General features: G+C 38.8%; 1 protein-coding gene across 1 annotated transcript in view; it reads right to left on the reverse strand.

Annotated features, from left to right (window-relative positions):
• The window catches only part of cacna1ia (calcium voltage-gated channel subunit alpha1 Ia), a 274744-nt gene that overhangs the window by 43327 nt on the left and 210858 nt on the right, over positions 1–20559 (reverse strand). The window contains exons 16-23 of the mRNA XM_082142182.1: positions 20084–20171; positions 17237–17397; positions 11736–12212; positions 9312–9412; positions 4844–4967; positions 4583–4651; positions 1599–1777; positions 1362–1488 (exon numbers count right to left, since the gene is read on the reverse strand). Of these exons, the coding sequence (XP_081998308.1) occupies positions 1362–1488; positions 1599–1777; positions 4583–4651; positions 4844–4967; positions 9312–9412; positions 11736–12212; positions 17237–17397; positions 20084–20171 (1326 nt within the window). The remainder of the gene's footprint in view (positions 1–1361; positions 1489–1598; positions 1778–4582; positions 4652–4843; positions 4968–9311; positions 9413–11735; positions 12213–17236; positions 17398–20083; positions 20172–20559) is intronic.

The following is a 20559-nucleotide window of genomic DNA, read 5'->3' on the forward strand; positions in this document are numbered from 1 at the left end:
ATCATTTAAAATTAAATAACATCGCAAGACACTTTTTTTTTACAGAAGGTGGTATTGGTTTTTATAAGACATGTCGGGTACAGTTGCATGATAAATGACACTGCAATAGGCTAATGAAACTTTCTTTTTCTTCACTACAATGCAAAGCATAATATCAGACTTTTCTATATTATACTCTATACTCCGATTCTTTTCAATCAACTGGTTCACAAATAACATCAAATGATTTATTTGTGAATTCGACTGATCCAGAAGATTAAACCAGCAGTTAACAAGCGAGTCAGTGAACAATAAACACTTGATTTGGACTTGTCCCGCTTAAGTGAAAGTGACGGCCAAGTATGGTAACCCATACTTGGAATTTGACCCCTGCATTTAACCCATCCAAGTTAATGCACACACATTAGGAGCAGAGTAGTGAGTAGTTAACACACACACACACTGCAAACGTGGATACACACACCCAGAGAAGCGGGCAGCCTTTGTGTGGCGCCCGGGGAGCGATTAGGGGTTAGGTGCCTTGCTCAATTTCCCACCGGTTCTGGAATCGAACCAGCAACCTTTGGGTTACCAGTTCAACTCCCTAACCACTAGGCCATGACTGCCCAATGAGCCAAGATCCAGGAGTAATATGATATTCTCATATCAAGTGTGCTCCTAATAATTCATAATACTGTCAGACTGAGCTCTAAACTATTTTAGGTCTATCTTGTCGCATTAGAAACCTCACTTTTACTGGAGTAATATTTTATTAATGTTTCTCTACAACGTAAGTATAGGGTCTGTGTACAATGTCCACCAAAAATAAACATTTGATCATTAATTTCTCTTGCCATTGTGGGATGTAGGCTAATGTTGTATTGTATGTGCATTACAGTGAAGACAACTCTGAACACATTTTCTATCATGTATGCCTATGAAAGACGACTGAGCCAATCAGAGTACTGTAAGTATGGTGCAGAGTGACACGTTTAGCCCCGCCCTGTTCTGCAGGCTTCAGCCTGGTCCTTCTCTATTGCACTGGTAAAGATTTTGTTCCACATGCAAAGGATCCCCAGTTCAAAGCCTGGATTATCTGAATTATATATGGTTTACTTTTAAAAATATAAACACTTCCATTCAAAGATTTAAGTTTTTTAAATGTTTTCTTTGGCTCACCAGGGCTGCATTTATTTAAACAAAAATACAGTAAAAAAACAGCCATTTTCAGTAGCCATTACTCCAGTCTTCAGTGTGACATGATCCTTCAGAAATCATTCTAATAAGCTGATTTGCTGCTCAAACATTTTTTATTACCAATGTTGAAAACAGTTGTGCTGTTTAATATTTTTGTGGAAACAATGATACATTTTATTGTTTACCTGGACTCCCAGGATGCCAAATATGATAAAAAAGGCACAGCAGATGAGAACTATGTTTCCTATAGGTTTCAGAGAGGTGATCAAAGTCTCCACAACCAGTTTGAGGCCAGGAGCTCGACTGATAACCCTGTCACAAGGGAAAACAACAACAAAAGAAAACCATTTAGCATCTGCAGAGTTATAAACTAAGCATACGTTGGACAACACCACAAAAATGCTTGCAACTGCTTGCTGTACCTGAGGGGACGCAGTGTGCGCAGAAGCCTGAGAACCCTGAGCACTCCCAGGATCTTAGCCCCACCCGCCATTGACACAACAATGTCGATCAAAGACACGAACACCAGGAAACCATCCAAAACATTCCAGCTGCTGCGCAAGTATGCTTGCTCTCCAATATACAAACCCATAGACACCACCTACAATAAACAAAGACACACTGTTTGAAATGGTCAGCATAAAAGATGAAGTAGTCGCGTACAGTTTACTTTTGTTTTCATTGTACATCATTGGTGTTCTAGTGTGATACTGTATGTTCTGTTTAATGTAATAGGCAGTTTTGATCCTCTAATCTGATTCTGAATCAGTTTCCGATTCTTACTAGTGTGTCTTTGCTGGAATTGACTGAAACATTTATTAAAGTGGGGAAACAGAGACCCTAACAGACAGCAAAGTTTGAGTTTGTGATCTCCTAGCCTGACTACGTCAGACTCCGTACATCCGCTCAATTTCAGTTCGCTTCTGTACTCAGTCTGAGATAGCGACCTATCTCTCAGTTTTCCTCCGGCCTGAAAACAGCCGGCCAATCAACGAACAGAGGGAGGGCTGACAGCCGTAACGTAGACGCTGATTGTACCGTGGATGCGTAGATTTACTTCACATAATCTGCAAAAGTCGTTCACAGCCATGTTCACTCCGGTATTTCGCTTGATGGTTTTGTTTTCGCATCATACATGTTTACAGTGGAAGTTCGATGCGGCCGAGCCAGCGCATAACACACGTCATAACCAAACGTTATGTGCCAAACGTTATTGCTTACCCCGGCTTGCGGGTAAGCAATGATTTTAAACTTCAGATTCGAGGAACGATTCGAGCGCTGTCTTCTGTTCCTCTTTTAGATAAAAAGCCAAGTTTAACTCGTTCATTGTAGCGGTCAAAGCGGTTTCAAACAACTGGTGTTCATCCATAGCCATCTTGCAATGTTTACTAATGACTTCGACGTCACAGCGCTGTCGTCATCTGTTTAGCTCGCCTCTGGCCCGCCTATATCAGATAACCCGATGTGATTGGTGCAGCTCGGATACAAGGGCATATTTAACGAGCATCATTACTCGACGCCAGAGTAAACTCGCTGAGCAAATTCAACTTGTGCTCTCGCGAGAACTCTGGATTTCCAGGGTACTCCAGTCAAGCAAAACCAACTGTTCTAACTGGAGCCCTAAAATAGTGCTTCCTGTAGAGCTGGTTTTGCAACTTATCTGAGCTCTGCACAAGTACATCTAAAATCCACCATTATGTCAGTGGTGAGATGCAGATGTACTTAACGGAACTGCTGACGGCAGTGAAATATGACTTTGAGAGAAAAAAAATCAATTGAATTTGTGGAAAAAAAAAACCAGCAGAAAAACAGTAAAACATTTTTTATCTAAACACTGAAAAAGTGACAAAAATACAAAATCCATTGAAGCTCCAAGGTGACCCGAGCCTTAGGCCTCCCAGGCAGATTCTTGTGACACTAACAAGACGAGTGACAGGAAAAAGAAATACACGTGCACACACAGCCTGACGTCAGAACTGGCTGAGGTCTAAAAGTGAGAAGAGCAAAGAGAGCAAGAAAACAGAGATAGACACAGAGAATTATGCACTTTTAAGAAATGAGATGCCATACTGCTACACATATCTGCTCTTTCTTGGGATCAATTTGGGCTGTATTAGTCTGACAGTTTCTTTACAATACTGCCAAAAGAAGCCAATAATAAATCAGTGATGTGTACCAGGCTAGTACAGTAATGTGACACTCAAGCTAGCAATTTAAGTGAGAGCAGATCTGCTTGCAGAACTCCTATTAGTCGAGTATAGGTGGGTTGGGGACAGTGAAATCAGCCGTTGCCCCTTAGGCTGTTATACCGGTAGGTATATTTTTGCAGTAGCTTGCAGAATCTGCCTCCCCAAGGATGAACTGTAATTGTTGACTTTCTGGTCCCTGAGAGAAAGGTGGAATCATTGTTTGACTTGTGTCTCCCACTGCACCAACGCTTTTAAAAATGTCCACAGTAAAGGATCTTTACTGTGGACTTTACTTTACTGTCCAACAGTATGAAATGCTATCTAAAACATCTAAAGAAATGTAATTCTTGTATAATTATTATGCAGAAAAAAATAAATAAAATAAAAACAGAATTTTTATTTTATTTTAATTTATTTTATCCAAACTGCTTTTCCTATGTTAGGTTGTGAGTCCCCCCCCCCCATCCCATCCCATCCCATCCCATCCCATCCCATATATATACACATACATTGAATTTCTGGGACTAAGAAAATGCAGTGTCACTTTTGAAAGGTCCATCTCTTGTTTGTTCCATTTCTTAATAATTGATTAAGTTACATAATTGATGACCTACAAGTGCCAAGTGCTTGCAGCTGAATAGATGGGCCAGGCTATGAGATTGACTGCATCTGAAAGAGGAAACTGGCTCGAATTATTATCATTGCTTAATTGCTTGTAATGAGAGGGCCAGCAAACGTAATACCCCACTCTCAAGAGGTCCAGAGGAGAAAGCATGAGTGAAAACTAGTGAGAAAGAGAGATAGAGCGAAAGGAAAATGAGGAAATGTAAGATGGATTAGAGATAGAGATACACACACACGGTTTCATCTTCTGGAATATATTTGGCTAATTACTCATTCAAATGACAGTCCTTAACAATGTCTCCAACAAATTTGTGTTTGTGTGTAATTTTGGTCTTTTGGACCTCACTGAATGTTATATGCATAAAATGAAAAGTAATTGTACTCCAGCAGAATTCAAACCTTTAAAACACACATGAAAAAAGGAAAAAGAGTGTTAATCATTAGCAGACAGAAATAATAGTAGATATAGTCACAGTATCTGCAACTGCTGTGAAATTATTGATCACTATATTTGTCACCATAGATCAGAGGTATGGCAGTGCATACAGGGTGCAATCAACACAACATATCATGCAGTGAATGTAAATATTTACCTTGAGAGTCATCTCTCCCACAAATATGGCTGTGAAAATGTAATTGGACACGGTAAGGAAAAGCCTCTCCTGCAGAAAGAGGAGGAGAAGGGAGAGAGAAAGAGACAGAGAAAAAAAGAGAATTTTAAAGGAAAGAGAAGAGAGAAAAGCTGGAATGTTGTCAATGCCGTGAGAATAACTGCTTGTGGACAAACAAAAATCATTCATAACTAAAACAAAAGGTTAAACAACTGAATCAAAGGTCTATGGCCTCAGTCTTACCAGGCTACCCTGAAGAATCTTGGGTCTCTCTAGAGCCACAGTGATGCAGTTTGAGAAGATGAAGGCCAGCACCACATAGTCAAACAGCTTATGGGCTATGATGGACTGGCACAACAACCTGAACCTGAAGAGTAAGCGGGAAGTAAGGAAAAGAGATATACAGAATCAAACCAACTTTGTTCCAAAACCTAGTGAGCTGTCTACTGTCTACAGCCTGCAGCCAGCCAAACAATAACGGAACCTCACAAGCAAGCTGTTTAGAATCTGCAAGCGTGAATAGACTTGCAATTGATTTCAATAAAGTTTGATGACTATGTGTTGGTAAGCTAACAGCACAATACTCTAATAAGCACAAATATAGACAGTAGGGGTGTGACGGGATCGAGATTTCTCGTTGAGTGAAAAGCTGTCTCGCGATATTGCCATGACGGAGCGTGAGGGTTTACGGTGCCCAACGCGGTCCCGCCTCCACTGTCGTTTTGCTGTTTTTATAAAAATAGAAACCATTGTAAAATGTTGTAAACGTCTGCTCTGCTCATACAACACAAGTTGCAGTCGCACACAGTGCAGCAGGAATCACAGTTCACTGATCGTGTCACGATGGCGGATGATTCGTTGCGCAACAGAGCCTAAACATCTGATAAATGTCTTATCTTGTAGGCTGGAATGCACGCTCAGCACCGTCGCTCCCTATACACACACAGAGTACATGCGATCGAGAATCCGAAAGTGAAAGTAAAACACGAGCTCCCTGATGCACGCAAATTAGGCTACATACAATAGTCTGTGTCCGAATATCAAACCTATCTCTCTCTTATAATATAATATATAATAAACTACTTTTCAAAAGTCTTGATTATTTTTTATAGTGAAATATTATAATTTAATATAACCATTTTTATTTTATTTTTTCATTTTTAACTGTGTAGGCAAAGCTGAATTTTCTCCAGTGTCTCATTATCTTTCAGAAATCATTCCATGATGTTGATTTGCTGCTCAAGAAACTTCTTATTATCACAGAAAAAAATAGTTAAATTGTGGAATCTGTGATAGTGTTTTTTCTAGATTCTTTGAGGGACAGACATTTTTGAAGAACAGCTTTTGAAATTGAAATATTTTGTAACAATATGAATGACTTTTTTGTAAATGCATTTTGTTATTTTTGTATAAAAAAAAAAAGTTACCAGCCACTGTCATTTTCAAATATTATATTTTGTTGTATCAATATCTGAACATGCAATATATCGAAAGAAAGAACAGAGCCTCTGCTTAGCCTCTGCTCAGTTTTGATTTAAATTCTGTTTATGTTTGATAATTAAGCAATGCTTCTATTGCTTGTCTTTGGCTGTGTTTTGATCAGGAGATTCTGTACTCTTTTATATTATGCACAATTGCACCCCCCTAACGTATAACATTGAAAACATTGGTTTGCCATAAAATTCTGTCAATGACGTTAATGAAGTTAATTGTAATTGTTATCAATCTAATGCATTCTTGCTGAATAAAAGTATACATTTTTTAAAAAACAACAACAAAAACTACAATAATAATAATAAAATCTTACTGACCCCAAAATTTTGAATGGTACAGAAGTGTAATATGATTCTCACTTCATCTGCAATCTTGGATTTATTTTTTCATGGAGCTCGTCAAAATGGACTCATTGCAGCTCACTAGGTGTTGGAACAGTCAAATATCAAAATGTTTCCATTGCAGAACAAACTTTAGATGGCATTCAAAGACTAGACTGTTTGGAGAAAACAGACTGACAGGAAGAGGGTGGGAATAATCGGCTCCTATCTCTCTGACACCAATCAATATCCTAATCAAGCCACCCTCTAAAGAGCTGGCAGCCCATCAGTGCTATTGATCAGGCAAGAATTGCAGAATAACTGCTGGCCGAGTTACCGTCAGGAGAGAAGAAGAGGTGTGCAGGCATCTTTCCCTAAAGAGATCAAATCAGTGGAAACAACCTGTGACACAAGCTTCCTTTTATCTGCTTAATTTCAACCTGTTCTTGGGTGTGGAGCAACTTCTAATCTGTTTTGTGTTATAATGAGGTCAGGCTCCATGAAAGACAACATCCAGCTGCATTCTCAAATTCTGCTTAGACTGACAACATTTGACTCTTAACCGACACAACCCATGAGTCATGTTTAAAGTGTAAGAGGGCACGAAGGTACGCGATTGCCAACGGGTTTTGCTTATGATGAGGCTAGCACAAGTGCAACAACATTACTGTAAGCCAAGTATCCTTATAACTTTTTTTGTCAACCAAACCCCTTTGACCTAGAATATGTATTTATTTGACCGGTGAGATTTTGCTATTTTTTCAATAATTTAAAAACAAATTTGTTTTGATGTTAGTTAATGGCACACAACATATACAGGTAAATAATGTAAGCTAATAATATATATTTTTTTATAGTAAGTGTTTTATTTGATTGTTTTTATTTTGAAATTCATTATTTATTTTAATTTGACATTTTTATCATTTCATTTTTTATAAGCTTTTCATCAACACACAAACAGTTCCCTCACATTTATACAATGGCATTTACAGTGCCCTCCACAATTATTGAACCCCCTGGTAAATATGATCAAAATTGGCTGTAAAAAATAAATCTGCATCGATTATCCTTGTGATCTTTCATTCAAAAAATGTGCAAAATTCTAACCTTTCATTGAAGTAAAAGAATTGAAAGTGGGGGGAAATCACATTATGAAATAAATGTTTTTCTCCAAAACATGTTGGCCACAATTATTGAAACCCCTAGAATTTTTTACGAGTAAAATATCTCTGAAGTATATTCCCATTAATATTTACCTTTTTTAGTACACCAGGGTGACTAGGAACATGAAACTGTCCAGCTATGACTTCGTGTTTCACAGGAGTTTAAATATGAGGAAACACAAAGGCCAAATCCCCTTAATCATCCATCACAATGAGTAAAACCACAGAATACAGTTCTGATGCGTAGCAAAAGATTGTTGAGCATCACAAACTAGAAAGTGGCTGTAAGACAATAGCTAAAGAATTGAAAATCCCCATTTTGACCATCAGGGCAATAATTAAGAAGTTATAACCAACTAAAGATGTTATGAATCTGCCAGGAAAAGGACGTGTGTCTATACTGTCTTAATGCACGGCGAGTATGAAAGTTTGAGTGGCCAAAGACTCTCCAAGGATCACAGATGGAGAATTGCAGAGATTAGTTGAGTCTTAGGGTCAGAAAGCCTAAAAAAAAAATTATCAAACAACCCCTACATCCCCACATGTTGTTTGGGAGGGTTTAAAAAAAAAAACTCCTCGCTCATCCAAAAACAAATTCCAGCAAATTTAATTGTCAGACACGACTGGATCTTCAAACAACACAGGGTTCTGTGGTCAGATGAGACTAAAACAGAGCTTTTTGGCAGCAAACACACTAGATGGGTTTGGTGAACACAAGGATAAAAAGTACCCCATGTGTACAATTTAATATACCATTGGATCTTTAATGTTGTGGGCATATTTTTCTGCTGGAGGTCCTGGACTTCTTGTTCAGATACATGGCATTGTGGATTCTATCAAATATCAACAGATAAAAAATCAAAACCTGACGCCTTCTGCTAGAAATCTTATAATGGGCCGTGGTTGGATCTTCCATCAGGACAACGATCCAAAACAAACATCAAAATCAAAACAAAAATTTGTTGTGGAGCACAAAATGAAGCTTCTGCCATGACCGTCTCAGTCCCCTGACCTGATGAGTGGGCTGAACTGAAGAGAAGAAGCACCAACATGGATCTGGGAATCTGAAGGATCTGGAGAGATTCTGTGTGGAGGAATGGTCTCTGATCTCTTGTCAGTTATTCTCCAAACTCATCAGGCATTATAGGAGAAGACTCAGAGCTGTTATCTTGGCAAAAGGAGATTGCAAAAAGTATTTAATAAAAGGGTTTCAATAATTGTGGCCAACGTGTTTTGGAGAAAAACATTTATTTCATAATGTGATTTTCCCCCCACTTTCAATTATTTTACTTCAATGAAAGGTTAGAATTTTGCACATTTTTTGAATGAAAGATCACAAGGATAATCGATGCAGATTTATTTTTTACAGCCCATTTTGATCATATTTACCAGGGGGTTCAATAATTGTGGAGGGCACTGTATTTATTATTAATGACAAGTTTTGCTGCAGTATTTTTGACCACATAAAAGTTAAATGCCAAATATAATAAAAACAACACCACAATCACCTGATGGGTCAATCACATGGCAGCTAAAAAAGCTAAACTATGTGTCCGTTTATCGGTTTCTTTTTCCTTGAAAATTAACTGAGAACTCTTTGCATGTCATGATTAAAACTACCTACATAAATTGTTTGTGAATAAGGTCAGTAGGTGAAACAGCTACTGACAGCTCTTAAGAAGAGTGTTCATGGCTATTATGTATTGAAAGAGGTTAGACAGTGAAAGAACTGACTTGTTTTGAGGAGAGAAGAGGAAGACGGACCAGTCGTCTCTGGTCTCACACCAGTCTGGTCTGTACACCTCCATCATCTTCTGGATCCGGAAACATAAACTCTGCCGACAGAAAAAGCATTTGTTGGCAAAGATGAGGACTGAGATTAATTCTGCAGGATCCAGGGTGGGAGAACATTCTTGGAAACGCATTAGTTAGTTAAAGCAGTTATGAAACGGAGCTTTCCAATGTTTCATGTCCCCTTGGAGCTGCCATGTTACTCTTAATTGCTTACAAAACAAGAGAGTCTGGCTGTAAATTAAAATCTAAAATCCTACAGCCATCTGTTAGCATTCCTCCTCAACAGATAATAATTGGGTGATTTTCATTGTGTAGTTGATTGTATGGACAATTGGCTCTGCTTATTTATGTGTGCAGAAGCTTTTTTTTTTATTTTATTTTTTTTACAGGGACAATACTAACTCCTCTCCAGAATTCTCCGATAATCCAAAATTACAGTTTAAAAGACAACTCTCATTTTCATCAAATCTCTTTGTTCCATGGAACACCAACTTCTTGAGCTACATAAATGACAATAAATAAATAAATAATAAAAAAGTAGCATAATTCCAGTCTTCTGAAACAATACACTACTGTTCAAAAGTTTATTTCTGTGATTGCAAAGCTGAATTTTTAGCAGAAATTACTCTCGTCTTTAGTGTCACATGACCCTTCAGAAATCATTCTAAGGCCCTGTTTACACCTGGTATTAAGATGCGCTTTGGTCGATGCGATTACAAGTGGACTGCATTAAACGGGTCTAAAATGTATTGAGCTTGCCCATTTTCGACCACTTCCAGAGGTAGTTGAAAACGCATTCGACCAGATTGCTTTCGTAGTGTAAACGTTCATGTGGTCGAATGCATTCAAACAGACACACACAAAAAAAAGCCTAACCTCCGCCTATATGCGTAAACATTATGGGAAGCAAATTTCATTATCGGAAGCGATCTATACATTAGATCGAAATATCTGAAAAAGCCCATACATTTACCCACCCATAGACCCTCCTCTTAAATAAATCCAAACAAAAGTGGTTAAAAAAGGACAAAAGAGACAGATTAAAACACCAGGGAACGGGGAATGCATCTCCCTCATCTACCGATCAGGCAAAACACATCTTAATACCAGGTGTAATAAGGGCCTAATATGCTGATCTAGTTAATCAAGAAACATTTCTTTATTACTGTCTCATATTGTTAAAAATCTGGGTCTAACATTTGATTCATCGCTTACATTTCAATCTCATATAAGTTCTATTACCAAGACTGCATTCAACCACATTCGCAATATTGCCGGACTGTTACCTGCTCTCAGCACTTAAGATACTGGAACTCTAATTCGTGCTTTGATAACCTCTCGTCTCGACTACTGTAACTCGCTTCTTATTGGGCTGCCTTCTAAAGCAATCACTAGACTGCAATATGTTCAGAATTCTGCTGTCAGAGTCATCAATCACATCAAGAAATCTGATCACATTACCCCTTTGCTCTATAATCTGCATTGTTTACCTGGCTGTTCCTGTTCGCATTTAGTATAAACTTCTCTTGTTAACTTTTAAATGTCTTCATGGACTTGCTCCCAACTATTTATCTGAACTTCTGCACTATTATTCACCTCCTTGCTCTCTCCGGTCATCTGACTTAAAACTGCTTACTGTACCTCGTTTTCATCTTTCAGCGATGGGTGGTAAATCATTCAGTGCTGTGGCTCCGAAACTCTGGGATTCTCAACTAAAAACCTCTCTTTTCCCACCCTCCCCTGTTTAGTGTTCTGCTGTTTTGTTTCTGTAGATTTGTATATGTACTATGTGATGCATACTAATGCTTGATGCTGTGATTTTGTTATTTTCTTGTACAGCGACCTTGAGCTTGGGAAAGGCGCTTTATAAATAAAACGTATTATTATCAATGTTGAAAAAAGTTGTGCATTTTTGTGGAAACCGTGATGCATTTTTTTCAGGACTCGTTGATAAATATAAAGTTTGAAAAGAACATCATTTATTTGAAATAGAAATCTTTTGGAACAATATAAATGTGTTTACTGTCACTTTAGATCAAATGAATGCATCCTTGCTGAATAAAAATATTAATTACTATACAAACAGTAGTATAAATTAGCTTTGCTCAGAATACAGATCAACATTAAGTTGCTATTCTCACCCAAACTCTCATATGGATTCAGAAGGCTTGGAATATTACATGTATTCATTGGCAGAATCCGTCCCCATTCACTTTCACTGCAAGGATAAGAGCACCCAGGACATTCAACTTATTTTCTCCTTTTGTGGTCCACCAAATTCAAATGGGTTTGGAACATAATGACACTTTTTATTTATAGATGAACTATCCCTTAAAACCATTACTAGGTTTATTGGGCACTTACATAATCCAGCTCATCGTCCAGATCCTCCCTATCCTTGCGTGTATTGACCTGAGGGTAGACTTCATTGATGATTTGTGGTTGGACTGATGGTGTCTTTCCATTACAGTCCTGGTGCTCTCCAACGCTTCCCAGACCCCCAGAGAAGCTCTTCTTGCGTTGCCGGGGGTGCAGAGGAGGCAGGGCCGGTCCGGGTACCTGCAGCAGCTCCGGAAGCTCTAAAGAGAGAGCCCGTCGTTCTCTGCACGGGACGAAGTGTCTAGACAGTAGAGGCGGATGCAGAGGAGGGGGCGGAGGAGACAGCAGGGACTCCTGCTCAGCAGGACGAGAGTGAGGGCTACGAACCCGTAAACTACCTCCACCCCCCATCCCCAGGCATCTAGAGGATCGACCCAAGCTGTTCCAACTCGACCTGCGACTCCATATACCGGGTCGTGCAGGCCGTCCCCAATTGTGGTACAGAGAGCCTCGCCCCGGACACTAAGACACATAGAACACAAGTTCATAGTCAATATATGAACCCCCCCCCCCCCCCCCCCACACCGTGATTTATGCAAAGCTCACACTACAAGAGTTTTTGCTTTCAAAAAACTACTCTAAGTTCCAACACAGTTTTAATAACAACAATCCAACTGACAGAAAAACAGGATGAAACACACACACTTATCGGACACTGAATGACGGTGAAGGGGAAACTTAATTCGTGAATACAAACGAAGTAATAAATGATACACAGCTGAAACATGAGCTGAACTCATAATGACAGAAACCATGACGACCAAAGAACTGAACAAAGGAACACATGAGATGAATGAGGATAAACTAAAGTCCATGAAAACTAAACACACTGAACATAATAGTGACAGTACTCCCCCCTCCGTCAAGGCGCACCTTGTGCCATACTTGAAGAAAGAGCAGAAGGAGGGGTGGAGGGGGTTTTGGAGGTGGACGAGGAGATGGCGAAGGAATGGTGGTAGGTGGATGACGACGAACAACCTGCGGCGAAGATGTCGAGTGCCTGGTGGCGCAGACCCAGAGCTCACCAGTGCCGACAGCCCACGGTGGACTCGAGGGAGGGAGGAGCCAATGTGGCGTAGTGGCTGACGACAGCTGGAGACGAGGACGATGGATCCATAGGTGCAGACGGAGAGCCGGTGGAAACAAGCAACATCGCAGGCACTGGAGACCAAGGCGATGCCTCGGCGACAAATGTCGAAGGCGGAGCCAGAGTACCCGACGGCAGAGGTTGAGCCGTTGTGACGGAGAACAGAGGCGGCGCCGAAGGGAAGGAGGAACCAGCTGCAGCCGTAGGGGTGGAGGGACGGAGCACAGAGGACGGCCCGGAAGTTCGTAACGGAAGGAGAGTGACGACTGACCAAGGGGGAGCTGGTGGGACGATGGAACTTGGTGAAACCGCAAGGCAGAGGGTCTCCAGTGGAGCGGAAGGTGGGAGGAGCCAAGACGGAGCCAACAGGTCGACAGGCCGAGATGGAGTGAAGAGAACAGAGGCAGAGACGCAGGATTCTCTCGCACGGGGCGCTACAGGTGGATGCACGACCTGCGGCTCGATGTTACAGGGACTCCCCGTATCGTCATCTTCTCCTCGGGCTCTTGCTGACACGTCGTGGCTGGAGGAAGTCTCCACCTTGGTGAGTTGGGCTCTGGGTCTAGCTGTGCTCTGGACTGGGGCCGGACACTATCCAGACACCTAATGACTGTTTCCCTCCAGTTAAGCCCAGAGGTGTCTGGGAGGTCAACTTTCAGAACAGGTTCCTCAGGGTTTCGTCGCTGAAAGGGCTGGTCAGTGCAAGACGACAGAAGTTAGTAGCAAAAGTCAGAAAATCTGTGCTCTCCTGAGCTTTTCCGAAATAAGTTGAGCTCTTAAATCCATTTTGGAGGTCCCATCATCTGTCATGGGTGGTTGCAGGAAGGCAGACGAAACCGAAGATAGAGTTCCAACACAAAGTTTTAATAACAATAATTCGCCTGTAAACTGACAGGCGAACAGGATGCAACACACACTTAACATAGACATGACTGGACACTGAATGACAGTAAAGGGGAAACTTAAGTAGTGAATCCAAACGAGGTAATAAACGATACAAAGCTGATACACATGAACTCATAATGACAGAAACCATGACGACCAAGGAGAGGCGGGAACTGAACAAAGGAACACATGAGATGAATGAGGATAAAACTAAAAGTCCATGAAAACTAAACACACTGAACATAATGGTTACAGATATATTATTACAATTGTGAAAATATTTTAAAAAAAAATGTTTTATTAAATTAAATGTATTCCTGTGATGGCAAATTAGAATTAGAATTTACACAAGTCTTCAGTGTCACATGATCCTTCAGAAATCATAAACATTTATTATTATTATTATTAATGGAAACTGCAAAACTTTTTTTTCATGATCCTTTGATGAATAGAAAGTTTAAAAGAACAGCATTTATTTGAAATGGAAAACTTTAAAACATTTACACACACATCCCTGTTTTTTTTGTTTTTTTAGCGACTAATTAGCTTTAGAAAAACCCAGGTCATAGACAATTCAGAGAGTATAGGCTACTCATCACCAACGCTCTTCTAGTGTGAATGGTGGTGAGACAAGCTGGAACTAGCTGTGGATGCTGCAACAGTTATCAAACCATTTTGAAATCCGACTGACTTGTCCTTAGGTGTGTCGATTGTCCCGAAAGAAAATATTCTAAATTATATTAACATTGTTATAGATTTTAGTATTAATCACAAAACTCAGTGTTATTTGTCTGGCATAATTAATGTTGTGCTATTACTGCCCACAGGAAGAAAATAGTAAACATGCCATTAAGTCAAGTGCACTGTTTTAAAGAGACGGGTTCAGGTCCACGGGCCTGATGTATAAATGTTGTGTATGCGCAATATAAGCATAGAAATGTGCGTACGCAATTTCCCACACACATATCGAGATTTATAAAAAAACAATATGTGCTCACCATACGTACACTAGACCATGCGTACAAACTCTTTTACTGGAGTGAGCGAAGTTATGAAGTAAACAGAATGATTTAAACTCAATGATTTGATATACACATTTAGATTAAATACACCGCTCTAATTAATGGAGTTCAGCACTGAATTTTCATGAAATCATTATCCAGAGGTAAAAATTTTTTTTATATTAATTTGAATATAATTATTTGTAGTGGATACGCTGCTTTTCACACTTTTCCTGTGCCATGCTGTGTTTTAATGTTTTAACTACAGCGAGGATTACTTGGCGCATGATAATTATGCTTTAAATTGTGTTCTAAATAGCAGAACTCGTATTCTGAGAAAAAAAAAAATTTGCGCAAATAATGATCAATGATGCACACTTGACTCTGTCTTAGCAGATGGCTTAGCAACACGGATGGTATAATGACAGATACTGAAGGACTCGCTCTGTGATCTAACGGTCCATTGGCCGGTTTGAATAAGTTCGATGAGACAGTACTGTACAAGCTCTACTGCACGCAGGTGTGCCGTTGATGCAGTGTTCATTTTGACAGCAAATTTTGCTTTAGTTTTAGTCATAGCCTTATTGACTAAAAAGCTAATTAGTTTTAGTCAAATTTTAGTCATCTGAATTGTTTTAGTTTTAGTCTAGTTTTAGTTGACTAAATATCATAAGATTTTAGTCGACTATATCTACAGAAGATTGTCAACTAGAATCTAATGGGTTTTAGTTAAATTGTGATGCATCAATTAAGCATTTCTCTAAAGTTTCCAAACTTATGATATACTCCTGGAGAAAACTCTATTAACCTATTAATATGAATGATATTAAGGTTTAAACATGCAATACAGACACAGATTTAACTGCTGTCACATATAACATGTCTTGTCTTAAAATTAAATAAAGCCACTTCTCATAAAGAAACAAGAACATGGTATTTTTAATGAATGATATATGCATTCTTTATAATAACTTGCATACAGCATTCTTCATTCTTTCAAGCAGACATATTTATTTGTATAAATTAAATATAGATCATTATTAAAGCTATTGAAGTTATTCAGTCAAGAATATTGAGTAATTTTCCTCTTTTTCTTTTGTTGTTTGATTGTATTAATGATGGATGGCAGCCTGTTAATTAGACTGCTGTCACTTTAAGGCTGAATGCAGGGATCCAATAGACTGATACACACCCGATATAAAGACATAACTGATTGTATTTACGTGAATATTCCCCAAAACTGATATTTGGATGTAATTCTGTGTATTTGTCTATTCAAGCGTGAAAAGAGGCGAAAGAGCTCAATTCCGGACTCGAGAGCTGACGTCTGAAAGGCAACTCTCTGTGTGCACAGAAAATAAGACTGAATTGAGCTCTCTTTCGCATCGTCAAGAGTTAACCATAATTTATTTGTTGACAAAAAAGTCAATAGATTTTCATTATAGTTTTTGTCATTCATGTTTTTTATTTAGTAATCGTCTTGTTTTCATCAGTGAAAAAAGACCTTGTTGGTGTTGTGCACAAACAGAGAGTAGCCTAATGATAGCCATTTTCATGGTCTTCCCATTATTATGAAAAATACCATTGTATTTGAAGGATAGAATTTGATGGAAATGGTAAGATATGCATGTTTATTTATTTTAATGTTTTTCCAGTGAGGTTCTGAGTCAGACAATTATTTACACTGCAAAATACACTGGCCTATCTGGTTCCATTAAAAAATATATAAACATCCTAAAATATATGTTTACCTTATAGGCAAAATTGCATACATATGATTTGTGATGCATGTATGCCCAATCTTCCGCTGACTAGGTTTTATAACGGGAATTTTGCGCAGGTTCTGAAGTACGCATGGTTTTATAAATCTGAAAAGTTTTAGGATGAAATCTACTGAGTGTTTTATACATGAGGCCCCTGGTGTTTGGATTGCAGTGGTAGGCTGATGCTGTATAGTACATTTAAGTTGATCTGATCATGGTAGTCCACTGCATCCTCCACAACCTAGCACCAAAATAGTCTCAGGTGGTACACTAAAGTTTTGGATGTAACCTTGTACATAATTCCTGGGGTATCTGGCTAAAACAACAGACAGCGCATGCAAACAAACCATGCTTTCAACTCATTCTTAGCTAATTCCCCACCATCTAGAGCCCTTATAAAAAGCCAACCTCCTCACAAGGGCTGTTATTATTTAAGCCATTGTAAAAATAATTATGTAGTTTACAAGTTGCTCTCAGCTCTTCGAGTGCCCGCTCAACGACCCTCTGTGTGTATGCTAATATAATGCAAGCTAGACAAGTAGAGACGGCACTCTAAGTGCTGAGTAAGTGTCTTATTAATGGTTTGCTAAATGCTAATACATGCAGAGCCGATGGATAATTATTGTGTTCTTTGTGCTTTGTAAAGGGGTTTTGGATTGCTGGAGTGGTATGATATAGCGTTTGTGCCCTCTCGGTGAGTTAGACCCTGTAATGAATGGCAGGTTGACTACAGCATGCACAATGGCTCACCAGCGTCGTCTGCTCCAGGCTAGCCCTGCCCAGAGAGCTCACGCTGCTCTTGCGGGAACCCAAGGAAAAGCTCTGCCTTTCAGATGGGTACAAGCCTCTGGCGTTGGGTGCAGGTGCCAAATCCAGATGCCCGTTAGGGGTCAAAGTGGAAATCTTGGGATCTGCACAAACAAACATGCCAAGACTGATTAGATCATGAAAACATCAGAAGAAAACACTAGCTAACTTATTGCAAGGCACAATAAGTTGAAAAACAATTTGTTTTGTGTTTGTGGTGCGAAATTAAGAAGTATATTCCACCAAGCCTATTAAAGTTTCAAGCTTCTGTGATTTCTGGTATCTCTAAACCCTCCTCTCATGCCAGGCGACACTGTTAATCTTGACTGGCAATGGTACGATTCGGCTCACGTCCGCTCAGCGCCTCTGCCAAACAGTTTCCAATAGAGTAATCAATGAGAGGGAGTTGAGGATGAAGAGGCTATATAGTAAGCTAGCAATTGTTAGCATTTGGGCAGCAACCCATTACTACTGTCTGTCAAAATACTGTTTGCTAAAGGACATCACTGTTATCTATTGTAAAGTTACAATATTAATATAGCAGACATGGTATAGTATAGGTAGGGAGGGAGCTAGGGCAGAAAACAGCAGAAAAATCATATTAATGCATAATAATCTAGGAAAATTTGAAAATTTGTTTAACTATATTTGTATGAAACATAGTTTTGTTAAATCTTGGGTATTTAAATAATTCTAAGATGAAAAACAGTAATACTTTGATGAATATAGATATGTGCAAACAAATTACAATGAGATGGTTGTTTTGCAACAAGGTTCTGTTCTGTTCAGTAGACTTGCTAGAGAAGAAGTGACAGATACAAGAATAGCATAGCAAATAAGAAATAGCAAAAAAGTACACACACAAGGGAGAGAATATGGAATGTGCAGTTCAGAGAATATTTAATAATTTTGCACAGACCCAGCCTAGGGATTTAGACCAGGGTTCAGCAACCTATGGCATGTGAGAGAGAGAGAGAGAGAGGGGGAGCCTGTGTGTTTCATTCAGAAAAAGCACCTCATAATTTTTACAGATCTACATTTTGAGGTAATCATTTCTTATAGTAACACAGCTTGTTTTATTAAGGTACAAGTTATTATAGCCTACTATTAAAGTGTGAGAATTAAACTGCGCAAGTCAATGAAAGCACGCAGCTCTGATAAACCTCTTGATAAACCATTAGTGCGACCACTGGGCATCACGCACACACAAGTTACTGACTGACAGCTTACAGCTTGTTCCGCTGTACATAGTCAATGCTATACATTTCGGAGATATTCAACCAAGTATATTTAGTCCTATTAAACATTCCACACACATCAAAATGACTGTGATGCATGTGGAAACTCTGTTCATGCGTAGCTAGTCACTTCATCGGTTTTCTCTGATCGGATAGCTATTCATTCGTGAAAAGTTCGAAAGAGAGGGTTGCCGACCCCTGATTTAGACCTTTTTTATGAGATAGGCATACAAAAAATAGGGTTGTCTGTGGTTTCAAAATTTGTTGTGGGTGTATGAGATGGCCTGGAGGAGAGTGAGATTTCCTGGCCTGTGTCCTAGTCTGGGCCTGGTTCACAGTTACAAATTTTACAAAGTTTTAAGCTACTAAAATGTAGAGACTCGGATATTACATTGTGTATTGTGTAAGTACGGCTACAGCATATTCATGTGGGTCACACATGCTCCAAAAAAATACTTCAAAATGCTTAAAAAAACAACAACAAAAAACACTGTTCAAAAGTTTGGAGTCGTTAAGACTGAAAAAATTCTCTCACATTCTGCTCACCAAGGCTGCATTTATTTGATAAAAAATACAGTAAAACAGTAATATTGTAAAAATATTATTACAATTTAAAATAACTCCTTTCTATTTTAGTATATTTAGAAATGTAGTTTATTTCTGTGATGAGAAACTTTCAGCATCATTACTCCAGTCTTCAGTGTCACATGATCCTTCAGAAATCATTATAATATGATGATTTGATGGTCAATTATTATCAATGTTGAAAACCGATGTGCTGCTTAATATTTATTTATTAACATTTACTTGAAATAGAAAACTTTTGTAATATTATAAATGTCTTTACTGTCACTTTTGATCAATTGAATGCATCCTTTCTGAATTAATTAATTAATTAAAGCTGCGGTCTGTAACTTTTTGTGTTCAAAATTGACAAAATTGATATAATAAGCGAGTACATCATGAATCCATTTTCCAAACGGTGTTTTTGTAATATCCTGAATCACCACACTACACCTATAAAAAGAGTTTATATTTGGACTGGTATGGGTCGTACCACTGCGGAGTTGCCCAGTACCTGCTTGACTTGTCATAGACATAAACAGAGAAGAAGTAGTTCCAGCTACAATGTTCCTCCGCAACACGCATGCAGTTCTGTTTATTAACCACTAGAGCGCCAAAAGTTATGGACTGCAGCTTTAATTAATTTCTATTAAAAAAATCTTACTGACCACAAACCTTTGAACAGTACAGGACTAAATGACTTGGTCTGACTAATTCAAAACACTGGAATTCAAAACACTGGTGGCTTAATGTATGAATATTAATTTAACATGTAACTGACCATAGCGGAGTGTACCGGAATTGTAAAAGACTGTTATTAACCTATCATTTAGATAATTTGGAAAGGAGTCCTGAACCTCAAAATACTGTTTCTGCTCAGAATGAACCAAAATGAAAAACCACAGTATTTCCCATAAGGTTCAGAAACACACAGGAAAACACAGCTGTGCTTTAATAACACTTCCTCAATTATTCCACAGCTCAGTACCTGACAGCTGGAGTGAGTCCTTTTTCTCTGTTTCCTCTAAGTTACAAGAGGATCTGTCATCATCCGAGTAGGAACGGTTAGCATCGCCCTGTTTCAGACAGAAAAAAACAAAAACAAAAACAGGAACACAAGGTCAAAACGACAAAAGAAAAAAGTAAGGTTGAGTTATGAAGCACATATTGATTAAGTCCATTCATACAGCACAGATTTCACTTTTAAAGTGAGGTTGGTTATAAAACATGGTTTTCACATAACCATACTTTCCACTTCAAAATAGGGTTAACAATGGTATTCTAGTGCTGTGTGAACCATAGACAAATAAAAGAGTGTGAGGGACAGAATTTCTCTTATAAAATAACTAAACAGCCATGAGCATTTTATAATAGACATGTCATCTCGTTGCCCCCCCTCTGAAAGTCAGTCGCATTTGCTCTAGTTCCCCATTCACCCTCACATTGTGCCTCAGATCTAGACCA

Source organism: Leuciscus leuciscus, assembly GCF_965113295.1.
Source record: "Leuciscus leuciscus genome assembly, chromosome: 1".
Classification (NCBI taxonomy): Eukaryota; Metazoa; Chordata; class Actinopteri; order Cypriniformes; family Leuciscidae; genus Leuciscus; species Leuciscus leuciscus.